General features: G+C 44.1%; 1 protein-coding gene across 5 annotated transcripts in view; it reads right to left on the reverse strand.

Moving 5' to 3' along the window:
* Nucleotides 1-1,220: 1,220 nt before the first annotated feature.
* The window catches only part of STAU1 (staufen double-stranded RNA binding protein 1), a 79,052-nt gene continuing 53,812 nt past the window's right edge, over nucleotides 1,221-26,460 (reverse strand). For 3 of the 5 annotated variants that reach the window (XM_039479552.2, XM_039479554.2, XM_010343111.3), the window contains 9 exons: nucleotides 17,197-17,295; nucleotides 11,254-11,484; nucleotides 9,964-10,107; nucleotides 7,521-7,667; nucleotides 5,879-5,954; nucleotides 5,332-5,651; nucleotides 4,680-4,802; nucleotides 3,343-3,428; nucleotides 1,221-2,757 (listed from right to left, as the gene is read on the reverse strand). In XM_039479552.2, coding sequence (XP_039335486.1) covers nucleotides 2,742-2,757; nucleotides 3,343-3,428; nucleotides 4,680-4,802; nucleotides 5,332-5,651; nucleotides 5,879-5,954; nucleotides 7,521-7,667; nucleotides 9,964-10,107; nucleotides 11,254-11,484; nucleotides 17,197-17,295 — 1,242 coding nt within the window. In that variant the 3' untranslated portion in view covers nucleotides 1,221-2,741. The remainder of the gene's footprint in view (nucleotides 2,758-3,342; nucleotides 3,429-4,679; nucleotides 4,803-5,331; nucleotides 5,652-5,878; nucleotides 5,955-7,520; nucleotides 7,668-9,963; nucleotides 10,108-11,253; nucleotides 11,485-17,196; nucleotides 17,296-26,460) is intronic. The other 2 variants (XM_039479553.2, XM_039479555.2) reach the window with 1 other exon arrangement.

Genomic DNA, 26,460 nt, shown 5'->3' on the forward strand with positions numbered 1-26,460 from the left:
CGAGGCAAGAGGATCACTTGAGGCCACTGCACCCCATCCTGGGCAACAGCAAGATACTCTCTCAAAAAGGGCGGGGGAAAGGCGATCCTGTAGTCTTACCATGCAAAGCTACTAGTGAAACATTTACTAGGCCGAGTACAGTGGCCTAGTAATCCCAGCACTTTGGGGGGCCAAGGCAAGCAGATCACTTGAGGTCAGGAGTTCGAGTCCCGCCTGGCCAACATGGTGAAATCTTGACTCTACTAAAAATACAAAACTTAGCTGGGCATGGTGGCACATGCCTGTAAATCCAGCTACTCGGGAGGCTGAGGCAGGAGAACTGCTTGAACCCACGACGCGGAGGTTGCAGTGATTTGAGATTGCACCACTGCACTCCAGCCTGGGCAACAGCCAGACCTCTCTCTCAAAAAAAAAGAAAAACTTACTACTCTGTTTTTGAACTGTAACTTTTTTACTGTAATATTTTTAAAACTTAATGCTCAATTAATTTGAGTGTATTACCAAAGTTACCTCAGGCCACCTCTTCAATGGAGTACCCAGAATGAGTTTTCATAGTCAAAAACACAGAAGATGGCACTGGCTGGCTTCCAGTGCCATCTCTACCACCAAGTGCACTCCCTGCAAACCAACGTGCACAGTCAGGCCCTGGGCTCAGCTTCTCTAAGAACCTTCGGGCTGGGGGAAGGTCATGACGTGAGCCACAGGTCCAGGAATCCTTTTGTTGTTGTTTTTAAAGACATAAAGATACCTTTCCTCCTTTCACTACTTTTATCCTCAAAACGTTGCATTTCCTTCGGCCCTTAGCATTTTCCATAACCTTCTGATCATTTTCAGTCATTCCAGCAGTCCAACCCATCAGCTGGCTTTATAGTGAAATCTGTATAATCTTCTTCCACTTCTTCTAAAATTAAAAAATGAAAACCAACTAGCCCACCCCTCAACCAGGCTAGAACACATGTCCTCCTCAGTGCTCAGTTACGGTGAGAGATGAGGGTGCCCTGGGGAAGTGACTGGTAGTCTCTCTCAGCTCCTTGGGGTTGTTTGTTTGGGCAGCAATGTCAGTTATGGAAGAGGTGCCAAGTCCCTTCACCCAGGTACCCAACATGCCTCTCAGGGGCAGCCGCGCTTCCTGCAGGGGCTGGCCTGGTCCCCCACGATGAGCTTCCATCCACTTACATCTTCCCTTATTTTTTTAGTTACTGCTCAACAGGACCAAACACTTCATTAGTAGCTGTTTATTGATCAATGGTTTGATATAAAGTTATTTCAGATCTTCAGATTTTTGCCCAGACAGAATCACAAGCATTACAAAGTTTTTTCTTAAAAATAAAAAAAGGGTAGGGGCAAGTTGGGAGGGGACCAAACTAGCAGTCGTGGCATTTGAGAATAAATTAACAAAAAAAATTAGTATTACCATTTATTGGTGACAAACACTAAATTTTACTTACATTCCATGGGGAGAAAAATTCCAGCGTAAACAATGAATGGAAGCGGTACTTATCTCGCAGGGCTACCAGGCTTCCTATACGGACCACACGCAGAGCCTTAGGGCACACACTTCTGTGTACAGTAACATCATCAAAAGCAACACAGCTGTCTAGAGAAACGTAGCTCATTCTTTTCAGCCCTAATGGAGATGTAATGAACAGTATCGAGCACTCTGGAAAATCAGTCTGCAGGTTTATATGGACTACACGGAGATCATATCCTGTAGTGTAGTGAAAGCTAAGTCCTCAAGAGCCGTATGTATAGATACACAATTTTTTAAATTATCTTTAAAACAGAGATCAAAGCTCATTTAAGTCCTGTTTGCATTAACAAAGATAAAAATAAAATAAAAATGGAACCAAATGATCATCTAAAGTTTAAAATTCCTAAATTGTCCAATTTATACAACTGTGGGACACTTATTCAAGGTTTTTCAAAGTCCAGGACTGTTTCAGCTGAACCAGAGGGCACACAATTTGCATGACTGAAATGGTCCTGGGGTTAGTCAATGAAATAAAAATGTCTAACCACATACACATGGATATGATCTTTGTCGGTTAGATTACTGATGAAGTCAGTCTCAGACAAGTTTCCAAACTGTGCTATATAACTAGATACAATTGAGAAACTCTCAAATGAAAATTTTATATAGTGTCATATCAATCAAAAGAAAATAATGAAACTAAGAATACAGATCACTGTTGGAAGAGAAAGCAGTGGTGATGGTGTGGGTAGTGGGGCCATAGCACGCTAGAAAAGTTAGGTCACGCTGAGTAGGAAGCATCTGATTTTCTCTGGTGCTTTTAGCTCTGGGGCCGGTCAAAAGCCTCTCTCTGGCGTGGCTGTCCAGGGTGTGTCCCAATGTGTCTGAGTAAGCCAGCTTGAGAAGGGGTCGTGCTCTCTGTTCTTTCACACAGGAGAAAACAAAGATCAAACATGGAGGTGCCCAGGGCATGGATCTGGTGGTGTCCTGGGAGAGCCAGCAGCTAGAAGCCCTTCTTCCCTACAGGCAGCTGCTATTGCATAGGGACCACCAGGTCACCAAGTGGCCGTCACAACAAACCCCAGCACAGTCCAGCCCGGCCACAGCCACCTCCTCGTGTCTCTGTTGTCTTCCCTGCTGCTGCCCACATCCTTTACCCATCGTGTCTCTCGGCCCACTGGAGGTATCAGAAATTCCAAATTTTCAAAGCAGTTTCAGTATTTTCAGTATATATGTTGGGATTTCATAATGGTTCATGGCCAGAAAAGGTTCAGCACCTCCCACACCTTTAAGGAAGGAAAATGAAAATGACACTTGTTTTGAAATGTAAGAGAATTAAAGTAACATTAAAAATGAAACTGGCAAACATCAGGAAGTCCAATACTAAAAGCCCCAGTTTATGATAACAAAAGTTTTCCCAGGATATGCCAGTAAGTAAAATAAGCAAGGAGGGTGTTATGTATTTGTTACCTCTTCGGGAAAAAGGAAGAAAATGAGGGAAGAAATGTATGTCTATACTGGTGTAAAGAAACATACAGGAAAGACACAGGAGAAACCAGTGAAAATGTGATCGATGGGAGAGGCGCTGGGGGGAACAGAAGGGTGGGATGGGGACTGTCTGAGGGCCAGATTGCACCTTGTAAAATAATGCAGAGTTCAGAGTTCTGACCATGTGAAGGTATGACCTACTCAAAATGTTTTTTAAAAGTAAAGCTGCTCTGCCCAGAGAACCTGGAAACCTTTCAGGCAAAAGGGCCAGAAAGTAACTCAGGCAAATGTTTTCCCGCTGAGTCAGCAGATCGTGTCAACTCAGTGCAAACAAAGAGCAGCCTCCCCATCACCAGCGCCTCCCCCTTCATCAGTGCACTCACACAGACATTGGTCCGTTTCCTGTTCTTGGCATCTCTGTACTCTGTTGGTCCAACTCAGACAGCAACTTTAAGATGTTCAGTGCAGCCTAGTGGGGATGGAAAGAAGAGTAAAGCCACAGCCATCGCTTGGGACCGCCATGTGGTACACTGGACAGGCAGGCAAGAGAGTTCCTGCTGCCCAGCAAACAGGTGGTAACTTCTTCAACTCTGGTACTACTAAATAAAACTTTCCATTTTTAATTTAAAATACAAGTTTTTAAAATATTCACAGTTACCTCACTAGTCATAACCTATGAAAATTTATTTTTCTTTCCAGTATTTTTAACCTTGTGGTAACCAGACTGCACAAATGTTATATCCTGCCAGCAAAAATCTACCGTGTACTTTTCTTTCTATAGAGACAGGGTCTTACTAAGTTGCCCAGGCTGGTCTCAAACTCCTAGGCTCATGCATCCTTCTGCCTTGGCCTCCCAAAGTGCTGGGATTACAGGTGTGGGCCTCCACGCCCAGCCTATCATGTATTTTGCTTATTACATTATCTTTGGAGACATTTTTTTTTTTGAAATGGAGTCTCACCCTGTTGCTCAGGCTGGAGTGGAGTAGCATGATCTTGGCTCACTGCAACCGCCATCTCCCAGGTTCAAGAAATTCTCCTGCCTGCCTCCCAAGTAGCTAGGATTGCAGGTGCCCACCACCACACCTGGCTGATTTTATTTTGTATTTTTAGTTGAGACGGGGTTTCACTACATTGGCCAGGCTGGTCTTGAACTACCGACTTCAGGTGATCTACCCCCCTCAGCCTCCCGCAGTGCTGGAATTATAGAGTGAGCCACCATGTCCAGCCCAGAGACATTAATTTGATGCAAACATGATGTCCCACAAAGTGAATACACCACAGTTTACTTAGATTCGTTCATCTGATCAATTCTTTCTCTCAGTTTTCTGATAACAATAATTTCATCTGAACAGAAGACCAAAGCAAGGGCATTTCACAGCTGCCAGAATGTGGACCTGCAGTTCCTTGTTCTGGTGAGAGATGAAGTGAATGCGGTCTCTGGGTGAGCTGCAGGATCCCAGTTGCCCCTCAGGCCAGCAGGGAACAGGAAGGGAAAGTGAGCTAAAGCTGCCGAGTTCTGATCAGGATTAAGAAATTGATCCAATCAGCTATGACAAAAAGTCTTCAAAAATATGAACACTATCAAACAACCAACTGTTCTCAAGGTCTACAAGAGAATCTTTCTCCTATCTTCCTCAGGCCAGCAGCAAGCTGAACCAAGGAAGGCTCCACATAAACACACAACCTAACACCCCAATCCCTCACCCAGGGTGTGACGCACCATATCATGGCAGGACTCCACATCCTTGCCGATACCATGGCTGATCAGAGGCGGCTGAGAGGAGCAATTGATAAGAGATACAAATTCGTTCTTGTTGTTTTTGGGGAAGTCTTTGTATTCAACCTAAGGGGAAAAAGAGAGCTGAGGCTAGGGTAGGGAACAGTGCATACAAGTGGGTTGGAGGGCTGCAGCTCCAGGCCCGGCCCACAGGCAGGGAGATACCTGGCTCTTCCCAACTCAGCCTAGCTGTGGCCACACCAACACCTGCCCTGTCAGCCCAGAACCTGCCAGGAACCTAGGTGTCTGCTCAGAAGCCCTAGCCTAGGAAACGCCATATCCTTTTCAGGCATCAGCACGATGAGTCTGTTCTTTGAAATCCAAATTTACAACCATTGCCAGTGATAAGAAGTTTTGTTTTTAGGGTTGGCTTGAATTTTGAAGTGTTATTACCAAAGGGTAAGGATGTTTCTCTTACCACATATGCTTACAATACATCTATACCTCCTTCCCTTCTGCCCTTCCACCACTGCTCCCCAACCCATCCCTGGACAGAACTTGATTTAAGAAACAAAGTGCAAAGCTCATTTTCTCAGGAAAGCCAAGAGATGACTGTCCTGAGACACAGCCATCACAGCTCAGGCCTGACAGTTACCTGGAATCCCTGGACTCTGGAAAGATAGTCCAGTTGCTCAGAGGGTCTCGTGAGAGGTCCATGGGGTACGTGGCCTGAAGAGATGTTATTCTTTAAAATGGTCTCGGCTGTGGGCGATGTGCCCCCATACAACAACTCTCGGGCTATCATGGCAGTTACCGTGGCCTTGGCAGGATTCGGAGCTGCCCTGGTAAAATCTTTGGTGTGATGTCCTTGACTAACTCCTACAGCCTGAGCGACCTCCGGCACCATGGGAAGAATTCCAGCAGGCAGCTGCTGGTGACTTAGATAAGGCATCCTGAACTCATCCTCTTTATTACCTGGGAGGGACACACATAGTAAACACGAATCCACATCCACAGCCTGGAAAAACACGATGATGCCGTCAAACCCCACGCTGGCCCTCCCGTTGGCACGCACAGGGATCGGGGAATGATGCGGACACTCTGCATGCGGGAACTCACTGGCTGGGCTCCTGCTATTATTCAGGATCCATGTAAATCCCAGAATCACATTTAGATAAAGACAATATTAAGATCACACTTACTAGTCCCATTTTCATCCCCAGAGCCAGGTTCAAAAAAGGTTACTTTTCTTCCATCTCCTGGTTTCTTTATGGGCGTCTTAAAAAAAAAAGCCATGAGCAGAAGTCAGATCATTGAAAAATTAGCTCCTGCCATCTACATCTACACAAAGCCCAACCAGCAGTAACTGAGGCAATCAGCAGAAAAATCCTGCCCCACCTGACCACTGGCACCCTGACAGACACCTGGCAGAGCCCATCGCCTCATCCTAATGCACCCTCCTGCCCACACCCCTGCCCACAAAGTGCACTAACCATGAATGCTAAGCTGCGCTCTGCACCCACAGGGAGACGGGAAGCACTGAACCAAAAAGAGCAGAGATGCTAGATGGCAGAGCCCCCCAAGGTGGGGAAAGCAGCTTTCAGACTGAAGCTGAACAAACAAATCGAGACTATTTCCTGGAGCTGATATTCAATTCAAAAGTAAGGTGACATTCCAAAATTAACACCCTTATGGGGAAAATGTTATTACCTAAGAATTTTCTCAAAACATCACCTTTCTGAGAAATAACAGAAGACATTATGAATGTCCTGACAAAATTCTGAAATGAAAAACCCAAAAGCTAAGCCTAAGCTCTGCACTGGCAGTATCTGGGGCCCCAATCAGTTATTAACGACGTGGCCATGGCTGACGCTGTTTCTCACTGTCGATAAGACTGGCAGACAGGAATGAATCAGTTTTATAAATGATCTCAAGTTTATCTCATTAGGACCATTTAGTGACACGAAACAAGAAGGTCAGCCAAGGCTTTTGCTGAGGTCCTGCTTACCACTTCTGGCAGACACAAATTCTTTTTAACTTTCCTTTTTTTTGAGACAGGGTCTGTTGCCCAAGCTGGAGTGCAGTGGTGTGATCATGGCTCACTGCAAACTTGACCTCCCAGGGCTCAAGTGATCCTCCTACCTCAGCCTTGTAGCTCGGACTACAGGCACAAGCCAACACACCTGGCTGATTTTTAAATTTTTTTGTAAAGACAGAGTTTCATCATGTTGCCCAGACTGGTCCTGAACTCCTGGATTCAAGGTCTTGGCCTCCCAAAGTGCTGAGATTACAGGTAGGAGCCATCACACCTGGCCGTGAATTTTTCAACAGGGGTTTATTTTCATCTGATGTTCAACTCACATAGGAAAAAAGAAATCCCAAACCTAAACTTTGGATCTGACTTGTCTCTACTGTCACACTGTCATTTTCCCAGAAAAAAACAAAGCCTGTTCCGCAATTAACAAAAGCCTTTAACAAAAGCCTAACAGTTATAAATCTTTCACACAGGCTTTATTTCTAGAGTGGAAATCACACTTAGTAATTTCAAGCCTAATTACCCCTCATCCTACAAATGGAGAGGAGCAAGCAGCCCTCCACAAAGCATCCCCAGACCACGAAGATGCCGACACGATCATGATCTAACCCAGACCCGCCTGGGGCCAAGTGGACATGTGAGGCCCCTGTGAGCACATTATGGTCCAAACGGATGACACATCGCTCAGCAGGACTGCTTTAACTGCCAGGAGGATGAAGCCTTGCCTTGAAGCCTGCCCCTGGAGGCGTCCCAGTTCCCTAGGGTGAGGCAAGAGACCACCTTGCAATGAGAGAGACCACAGCAGTCACCTTCTCCTCTGACTTGAGTGCTGGCTTGGTGGGCTGCGCCTGCGGAACTTTGAAACCAAGGATCTCCAGCATGTTCTCGGCTGCATTGCGCTTGGCCACCTTCTTGTTGGTGCCTGTTCCTTCTGCAGTGTGGTTTCCAACCTTTACCTGCACAAAGAAGTTAAAACACAGACCAGTGCTTAAACCTTCGGAATAACAACCAGGCAGGAATTGGTGTGTTGCAAAATAACCCCAACAATGGTCAGAAGTGAGATAACAGTGGTGCCCTGAACCTGGCCTGCTTGTCTGTGAGAGCTAATTATTAAATAGGAGTTTGGAAAGCTGGCTGTTAAAACATAGCCAGTATTAAACATTTAATTATATAAGCTTATAATTAAACTATTTTAACAGAAGTAATTTTTGACTGCATTTTATAATTATCTGTGTTCTGAAGGTCTGTCCAGCTTTGCATTTGTATGATCAAACAGTCTGTGATAGTGACTTACTGCACATCTCTTGCCAGCATTACAATCGGAAGTATCACTTTGACAGCTTGAAATCAGCCATGGTAGGACTATTTATACCACAGAAATCTACAAATGCTACGCATGAAAAGATTAAGTTGTTTATTGATTGTCTAAGTTTAAACTTACAATGATGAAGAAAAGGTTAATATAGCAGATTAAACTTACAAGCAGGAGAAGTTTGCAGCCACTACACTGTAACTAGTACGAAAAAGTGAAATATCTTCCAGTCTTTGAAAATTATTATCCAATTTAGCAGAGAAGCCACTCATGTAATTTACAAATGAGTGATGTTACATGTCTTCATTGTTTTACTTTCTTTTTGTGGGGTGGGGAATAGAATCTCACTTCATCACACAGGCTAGAGTGCAGTGACATGATCTCGGCTCACTGCAACCTCAGCTTCCCAGATTCAAGCGACTCTCCTGCCTCAGCCACTGAAGTAGCTGGGATTACTGGCGTGTGCCACCATTCCTAGCTAACTTTTGTATTTTTAGTAGACAAGAGGTTTCACCATGTTGGCCTGGCCGGTCTCAAACCCCTGACCTCAAATGATCTGCCCGCCTCGGCCTCCCAAAATGCTGGGATTACGGGCATGAGCCACCATGCCCAGCCTGTTTTACTTTCATCTTACCTGTTAACGTAAATAAAAAATATCAACCAATATTCATGCTAGAACCAAAATCTCAAACCTAAAGTATGGATTTGTCAATGACATGAGCAACACATCTGCTGAACTGGATAGTAATAGAAAATTATGTGCTGTATGATTTTATAACACTATTGTTGGTGACTGTCACACTGAAATATGTACAAAATTTACAATAAAGTGTGTATTATTTATAAATTGTGCTATATATCCTGTCAGTAAAATTTATAACACACATGTATATAACACACGTGTGTGTGTGTGTGTAAAACACACATGTACTCAGCTCCTCCCATCAAACCACCCTCCCCAAAGACGTGGTCGTTAAACATGTTCCAGCACATCCCTGTTTACAAGCCCCTTCCAAGTGGATCATGATCACAGGCACCTGGCTGCTAAAACCAAAAGCCCAGGTAACAAGACTAAGAGAGTCGAGGAAACCATTCCCTGGCCTGGGTCTAAATTCCAATCTGGCCATCTACCAGCCATTTCTTCTTGGGCAAATTACTGATCCTCTCAGCAAACTGCAATTTCCTTTTGTGGAATGAAAGGATCATTCTTTTCATACTTTCTGACTGCACAGGTAAAACATACCAGCTCAACTTTATATAAGTTATAAATTGCTACGCGAGTCAAGTATTGTGTTTTACATCAGAAGCACTTAATCAAATCATAATTAAGTTAAGCTGCCTATGTGAAGTAACCACTTAGCTTTGAACTTAATAAGCTAAGTACAAAAAGAAATGTTCCACACTAATTTGAAGCGTCACGCAACCTAAGGACGAGCCAACCCTGGATTCCAGACTATACAAGGATTAGGAGGAAGAGAAACAGATCTCTTGATACTACTTGCAAAATTTACCTTTGGAAAAGAGCAATGTCATAAACCTTCAAGGAGACATAATGAAGAAAAACTTTACCTAGCACCTGCCACCCCAACACCCTAGCACGCTTTCTTCACAATTTCAGTGCAACATACCCACATTCCTCCCAGTGCACACAGCAGTAGTGCTGATGTGCAGACATTACATTCACATACACTAAGTGTTTATTTTAAGCCTTAAGATACACAACTTAATCTTTCATATGCAGCCTTTACAGATTTCGGTGGTATGGGTAAGCTGTCAAATTATAGAAAGCCACAGGGTCTTAATAAGGATCATAGTTGCTGGTAAAACATGGCCCATGGGACCCAGCCTCCTCAGGAAGTTGTCCAGGCCTTGAACCTCCATCAGCCCCCAAGACTGGATATGGTCAGAGAAAGGGGCATCCATAATTCACACTGGCCCACCTGCATCACGAACTCCCTGCGGCGCGGAAGGCCTCGCTCTGTGAGAAGCATGTACTCCGGCTCCTTCTCCTTTTTTGCCTGCTGGATCTGGGCCAGTCTGCTAATCGGATTGATCCCCTGGCCATATTCTGGGGTTGTCTGTGGCTGAGGAGCAAACAAGGAGGAAACTCTGTCATGTTATTCACAGCATGAACTTGGTCAACTCAGAGATCAGGATATGAGAGGAGGTAAGAAATTTTGGGTTGACCTAATGGCTCAGAATTAAATTTTTTTTTTAATTTAACATTTTTAAAATGGAAAGATGCTTTGATTTTCTACAATTGCTATGAGGTGATTTTAAGGTCTTAGCAAACCAACATCAACATTTCACTATAACAAAGCATCACTATGACTGCAACACCTGTTTTTTAACAAATTTCAATATATGACAGTAAATAGGCAGAAAAAACATAAAACACTATTCCTACAACTTCCTGAAAGTCTGAGCTATGATGGGTTCCCAATTTTCTTGAAAAGAACTCAAAATCCAGACACCATTTTTTTTAAAAAGCTCAAGCTGATGCCATATGGCAAGAAGAATCTCAGAATCCCAGTTACTTCCTTTGACTACCTTTTGTGCCAAGGAGCCCTCACCCACTCTGCTGATCAGAAGTGATTTCCAGGCTGTATTAAGCAAAAAAAGGAAACAAAAGGGTATATACAGTATGCTAACTTTTATGTAAGAAAAATCTGTATCTTGATACGGCATGAAATTACGTGTACTGAAAAATCACAAAGTCCCCCATGGAATAATGTCTTTCTGGGGGTGGGGAAGGGGTCAATATAACTCTTTGATTGATGCATTAGTGTGGCTCAAAAATCCAAAAGAAAAGGCACACAGCAAAATGTCTCAGTCCCATCCTGCCCCCATGGGCTTCCTGCCTGGCATATATCTCTTCCACCTTCAGAACAGCACCATGGTCACTGAGACAGAGGCACTGTTATTTTACCACGTGCTCCACAGACACCCACGGCGTTCCGGCCAAATACCGTACTGTGATCACGGGGGCTGTGATGAGTGCCTCCTGTGCAGATGTGTGTGCTCAGCTGCAGGTGCCTCTACTGAATGGACACAGTGTCCTTATCTTACCTAACAGGTGGCTCTTGCAGCACCTCTAAAGGGTCTGCCAGGCCTGGGGGGTGACATGTTGGTCTCATCCCCTTTCACCTCAGGGACAGCAACCAGCCTTCTAAACCCCTCAACCATCTATAGGTCATGAAAACACCTTCTATGTTCAGGAAAGTTCTTACCTTAACTATGGGTTTTGTTTTCTTTTTGATTCTAGGCTTTACTCGTTCAACTGTAGGCAGGGGCGGTAACTTCTTCAGCTCCTCGAGGACAGCTATGGCGGCATTTTTCTTTGAAATCTTCTTGCTTTTCCCTTCACCTTCCCCCACAAACTCCCCAACCGAAACCTTGGTCACAAAGTTCTTCATGTGGGGTGGGCCACTCTCCCGGGCCACCTGTTTCAGAGGGAAAGACTGAGTGAAAGTGGACAGACACTTATTAAAAGCTGCAAGGCACACTGGCTGGCACACTTCACACAGACACAGGAAAGGGGAATCAAGGACAAGGCCTATTAAATGAAAGGAGCATGCATGTCCGCAAAAGGGAGCAGGGATAATTTCAAATGCTTTCTTGCGTTTCTTCTTACTTCTCAAACTGGTTTATACTCTTGAGTCTGGTGAGTCCCAGTCAGGCATGAAAAAGTCCCAAAAAGTCAGGCAGACCTTTTTACTCTCATGCCTGCTGCTTACAAGCTGTCCTGAGTTTAGTGTGGTCCATTGCAACTGGCAAAAAAAAGGAAGCCAGACCAGCAAAGCCCAGAAATGAATGCAGCACAAACAGTTCAAGTTTAATATGTGCTCTGAGCCTACAGCCAGGACTAGGCCTACTACTTACTGGCTGCTATGTGGCTACAAAAAGAGAATGAGACAAATCTCTATGCACTGATAAAGAGGGATTCTCAGCAAACATGAAGTGGAAAAAAAAAAATCAAACTACAAGAGTATATATGGTATGGTGGCTTTAAGAAAAAAGGATTTAATATAAATATCTATATGTAAACACACATATATAAATACGTATTTATATGCTCAGATTTGAAAAAAAACAAAAACAAACAAACAAACAAACAAAAACAGAGGAAGGATAAAGAAAGCAATGGGCCGGGCGTGGTGGCTCACACCTGTAATCCCAGCATTTTGGGAGGCTGAAGCGGGTGGATCACTTGAGGTCAGGAGTTTGAGACCAGCCTGGCCAACATGGTAAAACCTGGTCCCCACTAAAAATACAAAAATTAGCCAGGTGTGGTGGTGCATGCCTGTGATCCCAGCTACTCAGGAGGCTGAGACACAAGGATCCCTTGAACCTGGGAGGCAGAGGTTGTAGTGATCTGAGATCACTACACTGCACTCCAGCCTGGGCAACAGAGTGAGACTCCATCTCAAAAACAAAACAAAACAAAACAAGCAATGAAATTAGTTACCTACAAAAGGTATGAGGTATTGGGGTAGAGAGAAGGGATCAGATGGGAATGATAGTTTTGACTTCTGGAAGCATTTACTATTTTACATATTAAAGAAATAAAACTAAGTCAACAGAGATGAGAAAAGAATCTAAAACATCAACAGAAACCTAGCTGAATATTAAAGTGATTACAATCACATAGATAGAAAATAAAAATTAAATCCAGGCTGGACAGGGTGGCTCATGCCTGTAATCCTAATGCTCTGGGAGGCCAAGGTGGGAGGATCACTTGAGTTCAGAAGTTCAAGACCTCGACTCTACAAAAATAAAAATTAAAAAACTTAGCCAGGTATAGTAGTATGCACCTGTAGTTCTAGCTACATGGGAGGCTGAAGCAGGAAGATTACTTGAGCTCATGAGATCAAGGCTACAGTGAGCTATGATCACACCACTGCACCCCAGCCTGGGCAACAGAGCAACACCTCATCCGAAAAAGTTAAAAAATAAATAAATAAATAACACACACACACACCCCTAAAAAAACCTAACTGACATTAGCCAAGACACTCTTTTTTGGAGGGTGGGGGGAGACAGAGTCTCACTCTGTTGCCCAAGCTGGACACTCTTAAAAAGAAAAAGTTAAAAGACTTAAATTACCAGATTTAAAAACTTCCTATAAAGTCACAACTACAGTATGATTTTATATAAGGATAAACAGATCAACAGAATAGTATGAAACAGACTTGCACATATAAGGTCAATCAATTTATGGCAAACACACCAAAACAAATTAAAAGTCTTTCTTTTTTTTTTTTTGAGGCGGAGTTTCGCTCGTTACCCAGGCTGGAGTACAATGGCGCGATCTTGGCTCACCACAACCTCCACCTCCTGGGTTCAAGCAATTCTCCTGCCTCAGCCTAAGTAGGCTGGGATCACAGGCACGCGCCACCATACCCAGCTAACTTTTTGTATTTTTAGTGGAGAAGGGGTTTCACCATGTTGACCAGGATGGTCTCGATCTCTTGACCTCGTGATCCACCCGCCTGGGCCTCCCAAAGTGCTGGGATTACAGGCTTGAGCCACTGCGCCCGGCTCAAATTAAAAGTCTTTCTTAAAAATATAGTACCAGAGCAACCAGATACCTGCATGGAGTGGGGGGAAAAAGAAAAAAGAAAAAAAAATCAAACCATGATTTCTAACTCACACGACAAACAAAAATTAATTAGATCTAGATCACCTAAATGTGATCTAAACTAAAACTACAAAGGTTTTAGAACAGGAGAAAGCTTCAAGAATGTAAGAACTGGCAAAGAGCTGAAGACAAAAGATACAAACTTCATAAAGAAAAAAGAAATAAATTCCTCAAAATTAAAAATTGCTGGCCAGGGATGGTACCTCACACCTGTAATCCCAGCACTCTGGGAGGCCAAGGTGAACAGATCACCAGAGGTCAGGAGTTCGAGAACAGCCTGGCTGACATGGTAAAACCTGTCTCTACTAAATATACAAAAATTAGCCAGGTATGGTGGCTAATTACACACCTGTAATCCCAGCTACTCATGGGGCTGAGGTAGGAAAATTGCTTGAACTCAGGAGGCAGAGGTTGCTGTGAGCCGAGATCATGCCACTGCACTCTAACCTGGGCAACAAGAGCGAAACTCTGTTTCCAAAAAGCCAAGTTGTATATATTTTTCCAAAAAACTGTACAAATGGCTTCTGTCTTCCCCTATTAAAACATCTAACCTGGGCCGGGTGCGGTGGCTCACGCCTGTAATCTCAGCACTTTGGGAGGCTGAGGCGGGTGGATCACACGGTCAAGAGAATGAGATCATCCTGGTCAACATGGTGAAACCCCGTCTCTACTGAAAATACAAAAAATTAGCTGGGCATGGTGGCACGTGCCTGTAATCCCAGCTACTCAGGAGGCTGAGGCAGGAGAATTGCCTGAAGCCAGGAGGCGGAGGCTGCAGTGAGCCGAGATTGCGCCATTGCACTCCAGCCTGGGTAACAAGAGCAAAACTCCGTCTCACCAAAAAAAAAAAAATCTAACCTGGCTGAACATGGTAGCTCATGCCTGTAATCTCAGCACTTTGAGAAGCCAAGGCAGGCAGATCACCTGAGGTTGGGAGTTTGAGACCAGCGTGACCAATGTAGAGAAACCCTGTATCTACTAAGAATACAAAAAAATTAGCCAGGCGTGGTGGCACATGCCTGTAATCCCAGCTACTCAAGAGGCTGAGGGTGAGCCAAGATTGTGCCATTGCACTCCAGCCTGGGCACCAAGAGTGAAACTCCCTCTCAAGAAAATAAAAAAAGCCTAACCCAGCTTCATATGTGACAGCCATTATTCAATAACTATTTCCTAAACATCTAATACATGCCAGGAAATCTTCCAGCAGCAAGAGAAAAGACAGACCTTGGTCAACATACTAATAGAAGCTAGTAAGAAATTCCTGATACATAAGTTAATGAATGTAAGTACTCATGCCACCAACAACATGCAAGCTGTGATGGTTTAAATTACTTTAAAAGATCACCACGAGAGGGCACTCCTACAATTCTTTTATGTGACTACTGCTAAGATTCCTGAGGGCCAAATCTGAAACCTTAACACAAGCGAAGGTGGGAAGGAAGCAATCTGATCCCAAATCTCATAGAGCAAAAACATAAAATAGCAATCTCTAAGCTTCCAAAAATCTCGGTGACTCGGAGGCAGCAAGTGTGAGCAGGCAGTCAGGAATCCAAGACTCTGGGCCAAGCCATCACCTCTGAATATGAGGTGACCTGGGAAGCCAGCCAGGCATCTATCTCCCACTGCCCAATCTTGGTACCCCTTCCCCCAACTTTAAAAAATCCACTCTCAAGCCAGACTAATCCGTCAACAGGAAGAAAAGCAATACTTCGCCCCTTTTCTGATACAGGTGCCAAGGGAGACTTCGCTACTCCTTGGGATGCAGTTCCCATCTCGTTCCCACTCAAGAACAAGCCCTAACAGCCATTCCGAATGTCCCGTCTGTTCCCTCCAAAAGTGTAACCGAGCCTCCCCTGATGGAAGGAGAAAGGCCAGAGAGGGAATGTAGGACCGATGAGAAGATTCTAGCTCTGGATCCATGTGGGGCTCTGGACTCCAGGAGAACAGTGTAAACCCGCTCTTGCCTGCTGAGGGTGGAGGAGCGGGAACAGGTGTTGAGGGAAGGGAGAGGAATAAACAAGATCTCCCACCCAGGTGGACAACAGGAGGCGGCCCTGGGAACTCCCATCCCACCTCTGGCCCAGAGCAGGCAGGGAAGCATCAGCAGGGTGAAAGATGGAGGACTGAAGCTGGGTAAGTTTAGGGTGCTAACACACAGCAGGAGAAGGTATACATTAATATTTTATGATAGGCATGAAATGTGTGGGTCACCTATAACTGTAAAAAAAATACTTCAAAATTATTTTACAGGGGCCGGGCGCGGTGGCTCAAGCCTGTAATCCCAGCACTTTGGGAGGCCGAGGTGGGTGGATCACGAGGTCAAGAGATCGAGACCATCCTGGTCAACATGGTGAAACCCCGTCTCTACTAAAAATACAAAAAATTAGCTGGACATGGTGGCGCGTGCCTGTAATCCCAGCTACTCAGGAGGCTGAGGCAGGAGAATTGCTTGAACCCAGGAGGCGGGGGTTGTGGTGAGCCGAGATTGCGCCATTGCACTCCAGCCTGGGTAACAAGAGTGAAACTCCATCTCAAAACAAAAAATAAAAAAAAATTATTTTGCCGGGCGCGGTGGCTCAAGCCTGTAATCCCAGCACTTTGGGAGGCTGAGGCGGGCGGATCACGAGGTCAAGAGATTGAGACCATCCTGGTCAACATGGTGAAACCCCGTCTCTACTAAAATTACAAAAAATTAGCTGGGCATCGTGGCGCATGCCTGTAATCCCAGCTACTCAGGAGGCTGAGGCAGGAGAATTGCCTGAACCCAGGAGGCGGAGGTTGCGGTGAGCCAAGATCTCACCATTGCACTCCAGCCTGGGTAACAAGAGCGAAAACTCTGTCTCAAAAAAAAAAAAAAAAAAAAAAAAAAAAAATTATTTTACAGGAATATAAGCTTCAGATAGGCTTTTTAAGAAAAGAAATAAGCCATAATCAAGCACGTAAATCAAAAGAATCTGCAAAGAATCTGCCATGGGTCAGATCTTATTTCTAAGGGAAACTTTAAAAATCCTCCCTTACCATTTGGATGGACTATATTGTCTTTTAAGGCAACATATATTAAAATGTTCCTTATTTCCCACTTTGAGCAGACAACTCATTGATTATTGTTTTTAGAACACAAGGCTCAACAACAAATGAAGTTATTAAACATGAATTGAGGGCAGACGCTAGACAATGACAAAAACTGTGTCCTTTCCAAAATTACTCTGAAGAGATCTTTAGGGGCCACAATGCTTTTGAGACTGATCTAAGTGATGAACTAGCCACTCCCTGTCCAGAAGAACACACATGTAAACACTAACACAACCACCTTCCGACCACTTCTGGAGGTCTACACACCAATTAAAGTGATTATGAACTGTCTACACATCCAATGCCCCTTAGTTAGGGACTCCTAGAAGAGAATAAACACTGCTTCATTTGGAGGTTCACATTACGTGAATATTATTCCAATGTTAGGAAAAAAAAATCACTCATGATGAATGCTAACAGGACTGTATAATACAAAGTCCTACATGTAAAATTAGCTTACCTCAAAATTCACAGGCAAGTTCCGTTTAAGTGCAATCTCAAACACTTGACTTATTTCAGATTTATTGAGATTTTCTTCTTCTGATTCTCTTCCATTCACCTATAAGAATAATTGTTTAGTAGTTAACTCTTAAAATCATCAATAGCCAGGTGAGGTGGTTCACACTTATAGTCCCAGCACTTCAGGAGGCCAAGGCAGGACAGCTTGAGCACAGGAGTTTGAGACCAGCCTGAGCAACCTTGTCTCAAAAACAAAAACAAAAAAGCAAAAATTAGGTGGGTGTAGTGGTGGCACACATCTGCATTTTTTTTTTTGGAGGATTGAGGCAGGATGATTGCTTGAGCCCAGGAGGCTGAGACTTCGGTAAGCCATGATCACACCACTGTACTACCGGCCTGGGTGTCAGAGCGAGACCTTGTCCCCACCCAAAAAATACCCATCAACATCCTAACCTGCAATGGTAAACCTTAAAATGACTGAGCCTTGGCTTTATGAATTTCACCAAGGCCACACATATACCAAGTGTCACTGAATTTACAGGTTAAAATTTTATATATATATATATATATATATATATATATATATCTCCTGTCAAGTTTGAGCAAATCATACCTCGTAAGTTCACCATAAACAATCCACAAATAACAGACCTTTGGGTATGAATCAGCCTAATTGTGGTTCAGCAACATGTCATTCCTGCTTGGAACGGTGACTTCCAAAAGTCCTCCTCAAGTGGTAGGAAGCCACATTTTGGAAAAGTCAAAATACAGACAGATATGTGTGGGACATGGCAAATTCAGATGTAAGTCTGTCCACCTGAGTATGCAGGCTTCTTATCTGAACATAAATTCCCTGGACACTACTTTTTTTTTTTTTGAGACCAAGTCTCACTCTGTCACCCAGGCTGGAATGCAGTGGTGCGATCTCAGCTCACAGCAACCTCCACCTCCCATGTATAAGCAATTCTCCTGCCTCAGTCTCCCAAGTATTTGGGATTGCAGGTATGCACCAGCATACCGGCTAATTTTTGTATTTTAGTAGAGACAGGGTTTTACCATGTTGGTCAGGCCAGTCCCGAACTCCTGACCTCATCATCCTCCCACCTGGCCTCCGAAAGTGCTGGGATTACAGGCGTGAGCCACTGTGCCTGGCAGGAATCCACTTTTTAGAGAATGCAGGCCAGCTGCAGTGGCTCGCACCTGTAATCCCAGCTCCCAGCACTTGGGGAGGCCAAGGGGGCAAAACTGCCTGAGCTCAGCGGTTCACAACTTGCGTGGGCAACACGGTGAAACCCCATCTCTACTAAAATACAAAAAATTAGTCAGGCATGGCAGCATGTGCTTGTAATCCCAGCAACTCAGGAGGCTAAGGCAGGAGAACTGCTTGAACCCAGGAGGCGGAGGTTGCAGTGAGCCTAGATCGCGCTACTGCACTCCAGCCTGGGCAACAGAGCAAGACCCCGTCTAAAAAACAAAAAAACAAAAACAGAGAATGCAGCCAGGAGGCACGGCAGTGCACGACTGTTGCCCCATTTCTCAGGAAGCTGACAGGTGAGGATCAGCTGAGCACAGTAGTTCAAGGCTACAGTGAGCTGTGATCATGCCTGTAAACAGCCACTGAACTCTAGCCTAGGTGACAAAGAGACTCTTATAATTAAAAATGAATAAATAAATAAGAATGCGGTGAAATAAACTACAAAACTGCCACGTATCTCATACTCACTACTGCTGGCATAAATACAATGCACAAACTAATAAAGTCTCCTCAACAAAGGCAGAGATTCTATCTTTGAAAGAAGTTTCTCTTAGAGTCTTCTAATCAGGGATGGGATTAAAGAGGAGCAGGGATCTTACTTCTGTGTGCTGATAACATGGATTTTATACTGTGTTGTAGTGATAATAAGAGGAACTAGATAAGCTCAAAGCTTATCTAGCAAAGCCCCCCAAAACACAGCAAAAGAGCTTTCTTCACATTTTTGCTTACTTTGTCAAAGAATTTATAAAGTCCTGCTTCTAAGATTAGAATTATCTGAACAGGAACCCATGGCTAAAACTACTAAATAGGCAAGGTGTAGGACTATCCAAGATTTTATCTGTTGTGCATTTCCTTGTGTTTATCAGGTATATTCCATCTACACTCAATTTTTTTTTTTTTTTTTGAGATGGAGTTTCGCTCTTGTGTCACCCAGGCTGGAGTGCAATGGCACAATTTTGATCACTACAACCTCCACCTCCTGGGTTTAGCTGGGATTACAGGCACCCACCACCACATCTGGCTAAATTTTTTAAAATTTTTATTTCTATTTTTAGTAGAGACAGGGTTTCACCATCTTGGCCAGGCTGGTCTCAAACTTCTGACTTCAGGTGATCTGTCCACCTTGGCCTCCCAAAGTGCTGAGATTACAGGCATGAGCCACCAGTTCTGGCCACCGAACTAATATTAAAAGTTGTAATTGGTGGGGCAGGTTGGCTCGCACCTGTGATCCCAAAACTTCTGGAGGACAAGGTGGGCAGACTGCTTAAGCCCAGGAGAGTTCAAGACTAGCCTGGGCAACATGGCGAATCCCTGTCACCATAAAAAACCATTAGCCAGGTGTGGTGTTGCACGTCTGTGGTTCCAGCAACTCAGGAGGGTTGAGGTGGGAGGATCACCTGAGCCTAGGGTGTTGAGGCTGAGGTGAGCTGTGATCACGCCACTGCATTCTAGCCTCAGTGACAGAGTGAGACTGGACACACACACGTGTCCACACACACACACAGAGAAAGAGAGAGAGAGAAAGAGAGAGAGAAGCTATTATCCAGGTTAAAAAAACAACAACAACAACAATATAACCAAGGGTATAATCCTGGACAAATAAATTTATTCCAGATGCTATTAGTAATTCCTTCTATCCTTCCATAATCTTTTCTTTCCAATCTGGTTTCAATGTATCTCATCTTAGTCAAAACTATTTTCATAGCACTTCCGGTGGTTAACATAACGCACACTTGTATATATATATTTTTGAGACAGTGTCTCACTGTTGCCCAGTCTGAAGTGCAGTAGTGCCATCATAGCTTACTGCAGCCTCGAACTCCTGACCTCAAGCAATCTTCCCATCTCACCCTCCCAAGTAACCGGGATTACTGGCATGAGCCATGACTCTCAGCTTTTTCTTTTTTTTTTTTTTTTTTTTTGGGACAAAGTCTCTCTCTTGTTGCCCAAACTGGAGTGCAATGGTGTGATCTCTACTCACTGCAACCTCGGCCTTCCAGGTTCAAGTGATTCTCCTGCCTCAGCCTTCTGAGTAGCTAGGATAACAGGCGCCTGCCACCATGCATGCCCAATTATTTTGCATTTTTAGTAGAGACAGAGTCTTCCTTTGTCTCCCAGACTGGAGTGCAGTGGCACAATTTCGGCTCACTGCAGCCTCCACCTCCCGGGTTCAAGTGATTCTCCTGTCACAGCCTCCCGAGTAGCTGGGCTCCCGACTAATTTTTGTATTTTTAATAGAGATGGGGTTTTACCATGTTAGTCAGGCTGGTCTCAAACTCCTGACCTTGTGATCCGCCCACCATGGCCTCCCAAAATGCTAGGATTACAGGCGTGAGCCACTGCGCCCAGCCAAAGACAGAGTTTCAACATGTTGGCCAGGCTGGTCTTGAACTCCTGACCTCAGGCGATCCACCTACCTCGGCCTCCTAAAGTGCTGAGATTAAAGGTGTGAGCCACTCCGCCTGGTCTCCAGCTGTTTTTGTTTTTTTTTAATGTTTTGTAGAGATGGGGTCTCACTATGTTGTCCAGGCTGGTCTTGAACTCCTAGACTCAAGTGACCTTCCCACCTCAACCTCCCAAAGTGTTGGGATTATAGGTGTGAGCCACCATACCCAAACAACACTTGTATTTTTGTTGTTTAAATTCTAAGCAGAAAAAGGGTCTGCTTTTTTATGACTGAATCCTTAAAACCAAAAATTTTCAAGCAAGGTGCCTTAAAGGCTGAGGTTCTACAGAGTTTTGGCTTGAAATTTAACAATCTAATAGTTAAATACATTTTAAGCTAAAATAGTAATAATAATAATAATAATAATACTGTAAGCTTGTTCAACAGATGGTACTGGGAAAACTAGATACCCACATGCAAAACTAGTAAGGTAGGACCCTTACCCCACACCACAAGAAACTCAGAATGGATCAAATACTTAAACATAAGGGCTAAAACAGTAAAGCTCTTAGATAAAAACACAGGAGCAGTGTCATGACACTGTATTTGGTGATGATTTCTTAGATATGACAGGAAAACCACAGACAACAAAAGAAACAGATTAATTATATTAGAATTCATCAAAATTTAAAACAGTCATATATCAAAGGACACTATTAAGAGAGTGAAGGCAACCCAGAAAAGGGGATTTGTAAATCGTTTATCTGATAAGGGATTAATACATCCAGAATATATAAAGAACTACAACTCAACAATAAAACAACCCAGGCTGGGCGTGGTGGCTCACGCCTATAATCCCAGCACTTTGGAATACCAAGGGAAGAGGATCACCTGATGTTAGGAGATCAAGACCAGCTTCTGGTCAACATGTAAAAAACAAAAAATTAGGCCCACAGTGGTGGCAGGCACCTGTTATTCTAGCTACTCAGGAGGCTGAGGCAGGAGAATGGCTTGAACTTGGGAGGTAGAGGCTGCAGTGAGCCGAGATCACACCACTGCACTCCAGCCTGGGGGACACAGTGAGACCATTACTCAAGAAAAAAAAGAAAAAGAAAAAATACAATCAACAAGCAAATGAAAAACTGCTCAACACTACTATCACTAGGCAAATCAAAACCACAGTAAGGGCCAGGCACAGGGGCTCATGACTGTAATCCAAGCTACTCCGGACGCTCACACAGGAACATCACTTGAACCTGAGAGGCAGAGGTTGCAGTGAGCCGAGATGGTGCCACTGCACTCCAGCTTGGGCAACAAGAGGGGAAATCCTGCCTTAAAAAAAAAATGCCAGGCACTATGGCTCACACTTGTAATCCTAGCACTTTGGGAGGCTGAAGCAGGTGATCACTTGAAGTCAGAAGTTCATAACCAGCCTGGACAACATGGTGAAACCCCGTATCTACTAAAAATACAAAAAAAAAAATTAGCTGTGTGTGGTGGCAAGTGCCTGTCATCCCAGCTATTCTGGAGGCTGAGGCAGGAGAACTGCTTCAACCCAGGAGGCGGAGGTTGCAGCGAGCCAAGGTCGAGCCACACCACTCCAGCCTGGGCAACAGAGCAAGATTCTGTCTCAAAAGAAAAAAAGGCTTGGTGCAGTGGCTCACGCCTGTAATCCCAGCATTTTGAGAGGCCGAGGCGGGTGGATCACGAGGTCAAGAGATCAAGACCATCCTGGCCAACATGGTGAAACCCCGTCTCTACTTGAAAATACAAAAATTAGCTGGGTGTGGTGGCACGTGCCTGTAGTCCCAGCTACTCGGGAGGCTGAGGCAGGAGAATTGCTTGAACCTGGGAGGCGGAGGTTGCAGTGAGCTGAGATTGCACCACTGCACTCCAGCCTGGCGCCTGGTGACAGAGTGAGACTCTTGTCTCAAAAAAAAAGGCCAGCACGGTTGCTCATCCCTATAATCCCAGCACTTTGGGAGGCTGAGGTGGATAGACCACGAGGTCAGGAAATCCAGACCATCCTGGCTAACATGGTGAAACTCCGTCTCTACTAAAAATACAAATAATTAGCCAGGCGTGGTGGCACACACCTGTAGTCCCAGTTACTCCGTAGGCTGAGGCAGGAGAATCTCCTGGACCCAGGAGGCAGAGGTTGCAGTGAGCCAAGACTGCGCCACTGCATTCTAGTCCGGGCAACAGAGTGAGAGTCCATCTCAATAAATAAATAAATAAATAAATAAATAGAAAATGTAAAATGGTACAACTGTTGTGGAAAACAATTTCGTAGTGTCTCAAAAAATTAAACATATAATAATTATATGATCCAGGCATTCCACTTCTAGATATAAACCCAAAAGACCTGAAAGTAGGAACTTGGAACAAATTTGTATAAACCAGGGTTCATAGCAGCATTCACAACAGCCAAAAGGTAAAAACCACCCAAATGTCCATTAACACATGACAAGAAAAAGAAAATACTGATTATTCATACCATAAAACATTCACCCTTAAAAAAGAAATGAAATTCTGAAACATGCTATAACAGAGATGAACCCTGAAAACATTACAGGAAGTGACACAAGCCAGACATAAAAGAATATCCATTTTTATGAAGTGACTAGACCAGGCAAATATATAGAAACAGAAAGTAAAATAGAGGTTACCAGGGGCTGGGAGCAAGAGAGTGAGGAGTAACTCTTGAATGAGTCCAGAATTTCTATTTGGAATAATGAAAAGGTTCTGAAAATGAGTAGTGGTGATAGTTGTGCAAAACTGAGAATATACTTTAATGCCACTGGTACATTTAAAAATGTTTAATACTTTTAGATGTATTTTTTTTTCTTTTTTCTTTTTTTTTTTTTTTTGAGACGGGATTTCACCATATTGGCCAGGATGGTCTCGATCTCTTCACCTCATGATCCGCCCACCTCAGCCTCCCAAAGTGCTGGGATGACAGGCATGAGCCACCGCGCCCGGCCTAGATGTATATTTTGCCTGAATTTTTAAAAAAGTAACAACGAAAACGTTTCACACCAAATATTAAGATACTGCTAACCCCAGATTAACTCATTTTTGTGCACAACAGAATAAAGCTTTTTGAGAGCTGTTTCCTTGAAGAGACTTTTTTTAAAAAAAATAGATGATCTGTTTAAAAAAAAAAAAAGTCCTTGGCTGGGCGCGGTGGCTCAAGCCTGTAATCCCAGCACTTTGGGAGGACGAGGCGGGTGGATCACAAGGTCGAGAGATCGAGACCATCCTGGTGAACATGGTGAAATCCCGTCTCTACTAAAAATACAAAAAATTAGCTGGGCATGGTGGCACGTGCCTGTAATCCCAGCTACTCAGGAGGCTGAGGCAGGAGAATTGCTTGAACCCAGGAGGCGGAGCCGAGATCGCGCCATTGCACTCCAGCCTGGGTAACAAGAGTGAAACTCCGTCTCGAAAAAAAAAATAAAAATAAAAATAGCACTGCCACTCAGCTAAGGAACAAGAGTGAAACTCCATCTCAAAAAAAACAAAATAAAATAAGAATAAAGATCGTAAGATTTATATTACTTTTACTGATTATCTCTTCTAAGAAAAAAGGAACCAGAAGTGGAACATGAGAGTGGACATGGAACGTGACCACTGAATCACATCATCACACAGAGACAGTTAAGCCCCCGAATGTCTGCGGGCCTACCTGACAACATCAGGCCCACCACAAGAGCTATTTTTGACATCTCCTTCCCTAGCTGACTAAACTGCAGGCACTTTCATGGCACTGGCACTGCCACTCAGCTAAGGAACAAGAGTGAAACTCCATCTCAAAAAAAACAAAATAAAATAAAAATAAATAAATAAATAAAAAATAAAAATAAAGGTCCACATGCTAAGTAGCTGTGCCAATGAGAACGCTCTCCTTATGTGCAGCCAGAACACAATTTGGAAATAAACCAGGTGCTGAGACTGACAAGACTTCGAACACCACGCACATGCCCCAGTTTTCAAATGTTTTGTTCATACTATCAGCCCAATGAGGTTTTAACTTTTATTTTTATTTATAACCTATTTCAAACATACAGATGACACTGTAACAGGCAATTGTCTTGGATTTAACAAATGTCAACAGTTAAGTAGTAGGGATATATTTTTTTCTGTTTTTAAGAAAAACAATGAGCCATACACGGTGGCTCAGGCCTGTAATCCCAACACTTTTGGAGGCTGAGATGGGTGGTCTTCTTGAAGCAAGGAGACCAGCCTAGGCAAAAGGAGATCTGTCTACACAACAAAGTGAGACTTTCACCTCTACAAAAAAAGTTTAAACATTACTGAAGCGCAGTAGAATGTGCCTAAGTCCCAGCGACTGAGGTGGCTGAGGCAAAAAGATCACTTGATTGCCCAGGAGTTTAAGGCTGCAGTAAGCTATGATCTTTGCCACTGCACTCCAGCCTGGGTGGCAGAGTAAGACTCCATCTCCTAAAAAACAAGGCAATGGGTGGGTGAGGTAGCTCACACCAATAATCCCAGCACTCTGGGAGGCCAAGGCAGGCGGCTCACTTGAGGTCAGGAGTTTGAGACCAGCCTGGCCAACAGAGTGAAACCGTCTCTACTGAAAATACATAAATTAGCTGCGTGCGGTGGCCCATGCCTGTAGTCCCGAGGCTGACGCAGGAGAATCACTGGAGCCTGGAGGCACAGACTGCAGTGAGCTGAGACTGCACTACTGTACCTTTTCCAGCCATGTTTTTAAATGAATATAATTGTTTTGAAAACTCACATTACCTCATTCTCAGAAATTACCTTTATTATTATAAATCCAAACTTCTAAGTTTATATAATGACTGTAATCCCAGCACTTTGGGAGGCCAATGTGGGAGGGTCACTCGAACCCAGGAGTTTGAGACTATCCTGGGCAATGTAACAAGACCCACCTCGCCGGGCGCGGTGGCTCAAGCCTGTAATCCCAGCACTTTGGGAGGCCGAGGCGGGTGGATCACAAGGTCAAGAGATCGAGACCATCCTGGTCAACATAGTGAAACCCCGTCTCTACTAAAAATACAAAACTTAGCTGGGCATGGTGGCGGATGCCTGTAATCCCAGCTCCTCAGGAGGCTGAGGCAGGAGAATTGCTTGAACCCAGGAGGCGGAGGTTGCGGTGAGCCGAGATCGTGCCATTGCACTCCAGCCTGGGTAACAAGAGCGAAACTCCGTCTCAAAAAAAAAAAAAAAAAAAAAAAGACCCACCTCTACAAAAAAATTTATTTATTTATTTATTTATTTATTTACTTACTTACTTACTTATTTGAGATGAAGTCTCACTCTGTTGCCCAGGCTGACGTGCAGTGGCACGATCTCTGCTCACTGCAACCTCCACCTCCTGGGTTCTAGTGATTCTCCTGCCTCAGCCTCCCAAGGAGCTGGGACTACAGGTACAAGCAACTACACCTGGCTAATGTTTTGTATTTTTTGTGGAGATGTGGTTTCGTCATGTTGGCCAGGCTGGTCTTGAACTTCTGACTTCAGATGATCCGCCTGGCTTGGTCTCCCAAAGTGCTAGGATCACAGGCATGAGCTACTGCGCCTAGCCAAAAAAATTTTTTAAATAATGATTCATACTAATGAAATGCTCCTTTTCT

This window comes from Saimiri boliviensis, chromosome 9 (assembly GCF_048565385.1).
Source record: "Saimiri boliviensis isolate mSaiBol1 chromosome 9, mSaiBol1.pri, whole genome shotgun sequence".
Taxonomy (NCBI): domain Eukaryota; kingdom Metazoa; phylum Chordata; class Mammalia; order Primates; family Cebidae; genus Saimiri; species Saimiri boliviensis.